The sequence below is a fragment of the Silurus meridionalis genome, chromosome 21, assembly GCF_014805685.1.
Source record: "Silurus meridionalis isolate SWU-2019-XX chromosome 21, ASM1480568v1, whole genome shotgun sequence".
NCBI lineage: Eukaryota > Metazoa > Chordata > Actinopteri > Siluriformes > Siluridae > Silurus > Silurus meridionalis.
Window position 1 is genome coordinate 11,031,388 of NC_060904.1, and position 9,467 is coordinate 11,040,854.

Genomic DNA, 9,467 nt, shown 5'->3' on the forward strand with positions numbered 1-9,467 from the left:
TTGTTTGTTGTTTCACAAGTTTTTTTTTTTACCATTTATTTTCATTATCTTTCATCAACATCACTGTATTGTCTATTGAGGTGAGGGGGTTAAATATTTCTGATTGCAAGTGTATATGTACTGTACATCCTGCCTAGTATTTCACATTTACGTATACATACAAAGTGTACTTGTTTGTTTAGATTTTGCAATTTTTTTTTCTATGCTATAGCCTTATAAACTTCTACTTGTACCTTTTACCACAGTGTTTGCCTATTTTTCACTGTCATAGCACTGCCATAGCCTTATAAATATTTACTATTTACTTATACTTTTGCAATGAATATAAATCAAATATGCAATCAAATGAAGAAATTTGTGCTGCTGAAATTCATAGATGCCGTACAGAAGAAATTAATCTTTGTCCGTTTTCAATCATTGTAATCCAAACTGCAGCTTATATCAAGAAATCCTGAAATTGTGCACCATCATACTGACAACATGGCTAAACATTTTGACGACATTGTTTGTGAACAAAGATGAAGGGACTTTTTATTCTGACTGGAATGAGATGTTTATTGACACAAATACTTACTTTTAAGAGATGAACTAAGAATTTTGAGAAAAATATAGGCTTTTGCAAGACAAAATATTTTGCTGTTTGTACACATTGTTTTCAGAATGCACTTACTGGTTAATTTTATAATAATTAAGGATAAACATTAAGGATGATTTGAGAAACTCAATATAAAAAATATAGTCATAATTCCACAGTCTGGAGCTATTTCAGATCATTACCTTATCTTCTTTAAAATCTGTCTTAGTCAGATTTTAAATGTACATTCATGTCAACTACTGCAGCGAGTTTTATGACCCCGCAGAGCTCGACTGGGCCACTGAATGCCTAGAATCAACGTTCCATTACACTCTAGATCAGTGATCCCCAACCCCCGGGCCACGGACCGGCACCCGTCCATGGGTCAATTGGTACCGGGCCACACAGAAAGAATACATAATTTACATTATTTCCATTTTATTTATTGTCTGATTCTGAATGATGTTTTATTTTGGAAAATTATCGGATTCTCTCCGCCACATCTGTCTATAACTCACTCTTGATACATGTCAAGATGTCTCAGTCACATGTCTTTCCTACATCCGCTACCTTCTTAAAGGGGCTGCTCTGGCCGCTAACACATAATACATTACTGCTAAATTGAAACCCCCAAGCTAACAAAAAGAACAAAAAACAACACAGTGGATTTACGTTTATTATTATATTTAGAAATTATCAGTTTTTATGCTGGTCGTATCATTTTAATTTGTTTTATTTTCATAGCTCTCTCTCTCTCTCTCTCTCTCTCTCTCTCACTCTCTATGTTTCTCGGTCGAGTAAAACATGCTCCTGAGGTACCAGCGATCAGTGTTTCTGTCCCGCTCCTCTTCTCTAATCTGTTCGCTTCGTCCAGGGCTGCCAAAAAAAGTTGGGACAGGTAGCAATAGGAGGCCGGAAAAGTTAAATGTACATATAAGGAACAGCTGGAGGACCAATTTGAAACTTATTAGGTCAATTGGCAACATTGGTACAAAAAGAGCCTCCCAGAGTCGCAGTGTCTCTCAGAAGTCAAGATGGGCAGAGGATCACCAGTTTCCCCAATGCTGGGGTGGAAAATAGTGGAGCAATATGAGAAAGGAGTTTCTCAGAGAAAAATTGCAAAGAGTTTGAAGTTATCATCACCTACAGTGCATAATATCATCCAAAGATTCAGAAAATCTGGAGCAATCTCTGTGCGTAAGGGTCAAGGCCGGAAAACCATACTGGATGCCTGTGATCTTCTGGTCCTTAGATGGCACTGCATCACATACAGGAATGCTACTCTAATGGAAATCACAACATGGGCTCAGGAATCTTCTTCTTCTTCTTTCGGCTGCTCCCATTAGGGGTCGCCACAGCGGATCATCCTTCTCCATACCACCCTGTCCTCTACATCTGCCTCTTTCACACCAACTACCTGCATGTCTTCCCTCACCACATCCATGAACCTCCTCCTTCGCCTTTCTCTTTTCCTCCTACCTGGTGGCTCCATCCTCAGCATTCTTCTACCAATATAATTCATGTCTCTCCTTTGCACATGTCCAAACCATCTCAATCTCGCCTCCCTGACCTTGTCACCAAAATATCCTACATGCGCTGTCCCTCTAATAAACTCATTTCTAATCTTGTCCATCCTCGTCACTCCCAACGAAAACCTTAACATCTTCAGCTCTGCTACCTCCAGCTCCACCTCCTGTCTTTTACTCAATGCCACTGTCTCTAATCCATACAACATCGCAGGTCTCACCACAGTCCTATAAACTTTCCCTTTTATTCTTGCAGATACCCTACTATCGCAAATCACTCCTGTCACTCTTCTCCACCCACTCCACCCTGCCTGCACTCTTTTCTTTACTTCTCTAACACACTCTCCATTACTTTGCACTGTTGACCCTAGGTACCTGAACTCCTCCACCTTTTCCAGCTCTTCTCCTGCAACCGCATCACCCACTGCCCTCCCTCTCATTCACACACATGTACTCTGTCTTACTCCTACTGACTCTCATTCGCCTTCTCTCCAACGCATATCTCCACCTCTCCAGGCTCTTCTCAACCTGCTCCCTACTCTCACCAGAAATCACAATATCATCCACAAACATCATAGTCCAGGGAGACTCCTGTCTGACCTCGTCCGTCAACCTGTCCATCACCACTGCAAACAGGAAAGGGCTCAGGGCTGATCCTTGATGCAGTCCAACCTTCACCCTGAACCAGTCTGTCGTACCTACTGCACACTTCACTGCTGTCACACTGTCCTCATACATGTCCTACACCACCCTCACATACTTCTCTGACACACCTGACTTCCTCATACAATGCCACTCTGTCGTACGCTTTCTCTAAATCCACAAATACACAATGCAATACCTTTTGTCCTTCTCTATACTTCTCTATCAACATCCTCAAAGCAAATAAGGCATCTGTGGTGCTCTTCCTCGGCATGAAACCATACTGTTGCTCACAGATGGTCACCTCTTCTCTCAGCCTGGCTTCCACTACTCTTTCCCATAACTTCATGGTGTGACTGATCAACTTAATTCCCCTGTAGTTACTGCAAGACTGCACATCTCCTTTATGCTTAAAGATCGATCCACGCTTCTACCGGTATGTCATCTGGTCCAACCGACTTTCCACTCTTCATCCTCTTACTTCCTCCTTACTAATCCTATCTATATCCATCCTGCTTCACCAACTCCACATCGTCCAACCTTCTCTCTCTCTCTGATTTTCCTCATTCATCAGCTGCTCAAAATACTCCCTCCACCTTCTCAACACACTCTCCTCACTAGTCAACACATTTCCCTCTCCATCCTTTACTGCTCTAACTTGCAGTACATCCTCCAATCTCCCTCAGGTTGCATCTCCTGCATAGCACATAGTCCACCTGTGTGCACCTTCCTATACTCTTATACGTCACCCTATGATCCTCCTTCTTCTTAAAATATATGTTCACCACTGCCATTTCCATCCTTTTAGCAAAATCTACCACCATTTGCCCTTCCACATTCCTCTCCTTAAAACCATACCTACCCATCACCTCCTCATCACCTCTGTTCCCTTCACCTACATGTCCATTAAAGTCTGCCCCAATCACCAATCATTCTCTGCTAGGTACACCATCTACCACTTTATCTAATTTACTCCAGAATCATGGGCTCAGGAATTCTTCCAGAAAACATTGTCGGTGAACACAATCCACTGTGCCATTCGCCGTCTAAAACTCTATAGGTAAAAAAAAAAAGCCATATCTAAACATGATCCAGAAGCGCAGGTGTTTTCTCTGGGCCAAGGCTCATTTAAAATGGACTGTGGCAAAGTGGAAAACTGTTCTGTGGTCAGACGAATCAAAATTTGAAGTTCTTTTTGGAAAACTGGGACGCTATGTCATCCGGACTAAAGAGGATCAGGACAACCCAAGTTGTTATCAGCACTCAGTTCAGAAACCTGCATCTCTGTTGGTATGGGGTTGCATAAGTGCGTGTGGCATGGGCAGCTTACACATCTAAAAAGGCACCATCAATGCTGAAAGGTATACCAAAGTTCTAGAACAACATATGCTCTCATCCAAACGTCGTCTTTTTCAGGAAAGACCTTGCATTTTCCAACAGGACAATGCCAGACCACATACTGCATCAATCATGCAGCGTAAAAGAAGGATCCGGGTACTGAAATGGCCAGCCTGCAGTCCAGATCTTTTACCCCTAGAAAACATTTGTCGCATCATAAAGAGGAAGATGCGACAAAGAAGACCTAAGACAGTTGAGCAACTAGAAGCCTGTATTAGACAAAAATGGGACAACATTCTTATTCCTAAACTTGAGCAATTTGTCTCCTCAGTCCCCAGATGTTTGCAGACTGTTATAAAAAGCAGAGGGGGTTGCCACACAGTGGTAAACATGGCCTTTTTTGAGTTGTGTTGATGCCATGAAATTTTAAATCAACTTATTTTCCCTTAAAATTATATATTTTCTCAGTTTAAACATTTAATGTCATCTATGTTGTATTCTGAATAAAATATTGAAATTTAAAACTTCCACATCATTGCATTGTTTTTATTCACAATTTGTACAGTGTCCCAACTTTTTTAGAATCGGGTTTGTATATTTAATGGCAAAAGTCTACGACAATGACTCAGGACTACAGGTTGCATTTGATCACCATCACTGCAAACCTCAACGAAGTTTAGCTGTAATCAATGGACATTCGTTGGCACCCAGATAAGGTTGGGTTCCCTCTTGGGTCTGGTTCCTCTCAATGCTTCTTACTTATGCCATCTCAGGCAGTTTTAACTTGCCACAGTCACTACCTGCTTGCTCATCAGGGACAAACTGACAATTATAAATAACAATCTTATTCATTATTTACTAACGCATTACCTGTGTAAAGCTGCTTCGAGACAATGTCCATTATTAAAAACAGTATACAAATAAAAATTTGTTGAATTGAATCCATGAGACTACTCAGTAACCAGAGACTGGACTGACATCCCTGCACCTCTGCTCAGCACATACATACAAACTTACTCATACTAAAGAACAGTCTACCTGTTTTTCTACAAAAGTAGTTTTCTTCCCTAAATTGGTGCTAAAACAACTTGACTAAAACATTACATTGACTACCTAATTCTTATATAGTTCTCTGTTGTTAATGTAGCAGCATGGTTCTAATGAACAATGTTTTATTTCACTTTGTACCAGCAGTATATGGTTGAAATGCCAATAAGGCCAGCTGATATTATTATTTCAGTTCTCAAGATTACTGATGTTTTTCCTGACTGAAGGACAACCACTTTGTGGAAAGAAAACATGCATCAATTGTTGATTTGCTGGAACCATCTTCCTCTGGTCCCAGTCTTTGAATAGATAACAGAAGCAACAATACTCATAAAACTTGACCTAAGAAGTGCTTAATATCAAGTCTTATATGAAAAGAAGAAGGAACGACCACATTCATCCCAAACACTGATCACTATTAATACTTGCTCATGCCATTTGGGCCTGAGCAAATCATGCTTTGGAATTCCAAGCATTCATAAATGAGGTCCTGAATGAATCCCTAAACCAGTAAATAGTGTAAGTTTGTGGTATTCTAAGTTTCTCAACTTCAGAAAAGGACACAACAAAAACGTTTGTACATTGAATGATGCCTCATGGCACAGATGCACACCTTGCATAGCCATTTAAAGTTAAATGCAAGTGATGCTGTTTAGCAGTTTGTACAATTTTACCAAAAAAAAAAATTGACAAAGAAAGGATATAGACAGAAAAGTTTATATTGCTAGAAAGAATGAAGATGATTATAGGACGGTGGGTTTTAGAAGAATATATTTTTTATGAAATCACGTCATTCATATCTATTATACTGTGTTGACAAATGAGTGGTGAATATATTTGAATCAATTGGTCTGTAAAAGCTCAAACATTTTTGATCCAGCAGCACAGATAAATGCTAAACTTCTTAACATACACATTATATTTTTTATTTCTTTTTGAATGTCAACTATCCATCAACCTTTCATTCAGTTCACAAAAGAGTTACATCCCAAAATGATCCTAGACACTGATTTTAGCACTAAAAGCTATAAATCAGGTCAATGTATGGAGTTAGTGACCTGTTATATAATCAAGTTTGGGTAATAGTTAAAAATTCATATTATTTTGTTTTGTGCTGCATAGTTATAGAAGTAACTACAAATAAACATGCTATTAAATTAGGGTACACATGGAGAGTGCAGAGCACCTGCAGCTCTTCCAAAGAGCATCTCTTTAAACCACAAGGTCAGTTGGTCTCCTGTGTGCACTAAAACACAAGCAGTTGGAAAGTGGTTTTCTGACTTTGAAACATGCACTCTCCAGGCCCAAAGTGAGACCAAAGTACACGGTACAGATAATACAGGGTTGATGTTCACACATTTAATGGAGCAGATTTTAATAACCAGATGCTGAATATAAACTAGTGGTAGGGAATTACCCAGATCCTGACACAGATGAAGATAGCAAGAGTTTAGGTTTGAGATTTTAGGTTTGGTTTTGGTGGACTAGATCATAAAAAAAATGAATAAATTGCTCAATTCTAAATTACGTTTCAAGAGGCTTAGCGCATTGATATCCCGGTGGTGAAAATGCTGCTGCAGGTGGAATGGCTCCAATGGATTATGTGAGAAAATTCTTGGGAGAGACCAGGGGGAGTAGATTTTTTTTGTTGTTCTGATGTCTAGTTTTATTATTAGCAGTGATCGTTGGATTTTAGATGTTTATAAACTCCTGTGTGTGGGCCAGTCATGGTAGAGTTATACTGAACATCCAAGCAGCCCAGCATTTGCATCCGGGACTGGATCATTGGCGGGTTTGTCAAAAGGTAAGATCTCATGAATATCTGCATGGGACATGTTTCCGGAATAAAAAACAGAAAATAGAAACGGAGAGAGAGAGAGAGAGAGAGAGAGAGAGAGAGAGAGAGAGAGAGACTGGAACGTAAATATGCATATTGTACACTAAAATAGCACCAGGCTAATGGAATCAGAATATAAATTATGAGTTACAAAAATTAAGTAGATGGAGAAGTATGCCTGATAGACTATGGTGTGAGAAACAAACCACTTACCAGCAGTAACATTTAAAAAGACAGTTTGGAATAAAAATAAAGACAAAAATTCTGGAAAAAAAAGTTAACCTCTATCAACGTAATGAAAAGGAAGAGGTTTGGAGAAAATAATAAGGATCTGTGATCAAGTTATTCAAAACATGAGTTTAGCAATTAATCACAGTGGAAGTGTTATGGGTTTGTAAAGCTGTTCACTTATTACTCCATACTGATTTTAATACATTCATGGTGAATGTATGCCACTTAAATCAAGATTTGACAGTTTGGGTAGCATTCACCTAATCTATCAACCTGTTCATGTTGTTCCAACACCAGCCCAGGTAATAAAACCAGACTTTAATCTTGCTTGGCTTCATACAGCAGTAACAGGACTGATGGACTTCTTATGTTTGAGCATAAATTATGAGTCACCTTTTATTTACTGTACTTTCATCACAGACATGTGGTGGATGACTACAATAGTATAACAGCTAAATATGTGCACAGGCAATAAGTTTTCCTGTACAGATTACGGTTATGATAGGTAGAGTAATCGCATCTTAGAACGCCCCTGTATCCGACTGCAAAGTCATAACCACTGATGTTTCACGAACAAATAAAGAGACGTGGGCTCACCTAAATTCACAAAGCTCATCACCATGTCGGCTTCGTTCAAGTACGCGTTGTCTTGAACTGTGGCTAAATGGTGTTCTTGCGTCGTAAACACTGATTTATTAGGGTTCCAACTCGCATCTAATTCGTTTTTCTTGTCAACGTTTAATGCGTTGTACAGGTCCAGCATGAACAGGGGTGCTGAGTTGTATTTGCCATTCCATAAATGCGGTCTGGGTCTGTGTGTTAGTCCCAAAATAGACAAGATTTCCTTCTGCATCTCTCTCTTTTCTTGAGTCCGTAAACGCCGATGTATGGATCTCGACTGGAGCTCGCTGGCGCTGTCAAACAAAAAACTGCCACCAGCTATAAGAACCATACAACAGCAACTCCACCAAAACACCACCAAAACAAACCAGCGGCTTTTCATTTTTTTTTCCCGACCCTGTATGTCGTTATAAAGTGGGCGTCTGTGGACTTTCAAAACTTCTGTATATAAGCTTTAGTCCGGTGAGAAGCGGACTGATCAACTTTCTTTATAGTAAAATCGACCAGCATTCACGCCAGAGCATGTACCATCGTGTAGGAGGCAGAGAATGAAAGAATTCGTGTTCACTATTAAATCCATGAAGTCCAAAGCGCAAAGACTGGCTTCTGGGATAAAAAAGCTCGGGAACACCTGAGGGTAGGTTTCAAGCTCGTCTCACTGGCATTAATGGCTAAAACGCAAAAACAAGTGTCAGTAGATAGTATTGCGAAATAAAATTAAATACAGTTAAATTTCCATTCGAGTGTTCAGGGAAAATTCAGTAGCACTTTCGGTCCACGGTAAAGTGCGCAATGTGAAGAAACGCAAATAACAGCTGTCGTATCCGCCCTGGATTAAAGGTGGAGCTCTTTATCCATCACCCAAACTACTGTCTTCATCTCAAAACTGCTCGACGGTTGTTTTTGAATAGTTTTTTTTTTATCGCAGAAAACCCGTTTATTGTTTCAACGATATGGATTTGACCTCTATTGTTTGATGCAAATATATATATATATATATATATATATATATATATATATATATATATATATATATATATGTGGTAGCTCATTGTTTAAGGCTCTGACCTACTGGTAGGAAGGTCGAGGGTTTAAGCCCCAGTATCGCCAATCTGCCACTCTTGGGCCCTAAAGCAAGGCCCTTCACCCTCTGTGCTCCAGGCTTTCTTACATCGCTGGAATATGCGAATAAATAATTTTACTGTGCTGTAAAATATACAGTATTTGAAGTAAAAAAAACAACAAAAAAAAACAAAACTTTTTTTCCTCTGAACTTTTTCTGGCCAACGCACGACCTCTTGCGACAGAGACTTAATGTTCAGACAAGGAAAACGTGTTTTTACATGTTCTAGAAGGCGTTGTGCATAAATTACATGAGGAATAAAAGTCGCTCTGTTACCCGAAAATAATCCAAGCCTAGTTTTGTTTCATGACCGTCTTAAGACTTTTCCTCATTGGCGGAAAAAAAAATATCAACGAATTCATAGCACATGGGTTTATTTTATCCCTTTATTATTTTTAGATTAATTGGTGAGCGTTCGCCATAAATCATTTATTACATTCAATTCATTTTTATTTGTATAGCGCTTTTAACAATGAACATTGTCTCAAAGCAGCTTTACACACAAAATGTGGTGATTAAAAGTGAATA

General features: G+C 39.2%; 1 protein-coding gene across 2 annotated transcripts in view; it reads right to left on the reverse strand.

Moving 5' to 3' along the window:
• Positions 1-8,730, reverse strand: part of bmp6 (bone morphogenetic protein 6) — a 36,551-nt gene extending 27,821 nt beyond the window's left edge. Inside the window, exon 1 of one of the 2 annotated variants that reach the window (XM_046833747.1) lies at positions 7,793-8,730. In XM_046833747.1, coding sequence (XP_046689703.1) covers positions 7,793-8,198 — 406 coding nt within the window. In that variant the 5' untranslated portion in view covers positions 8,199-8,730. The remainder of the gene's footprint in view (positions 1-7,792) is intronic. The other variant, XM_046833746.1, reaches the window with a different exon arrangement.
• Positions 8,731-9,467: the final 737 nt, after the last annotated feature.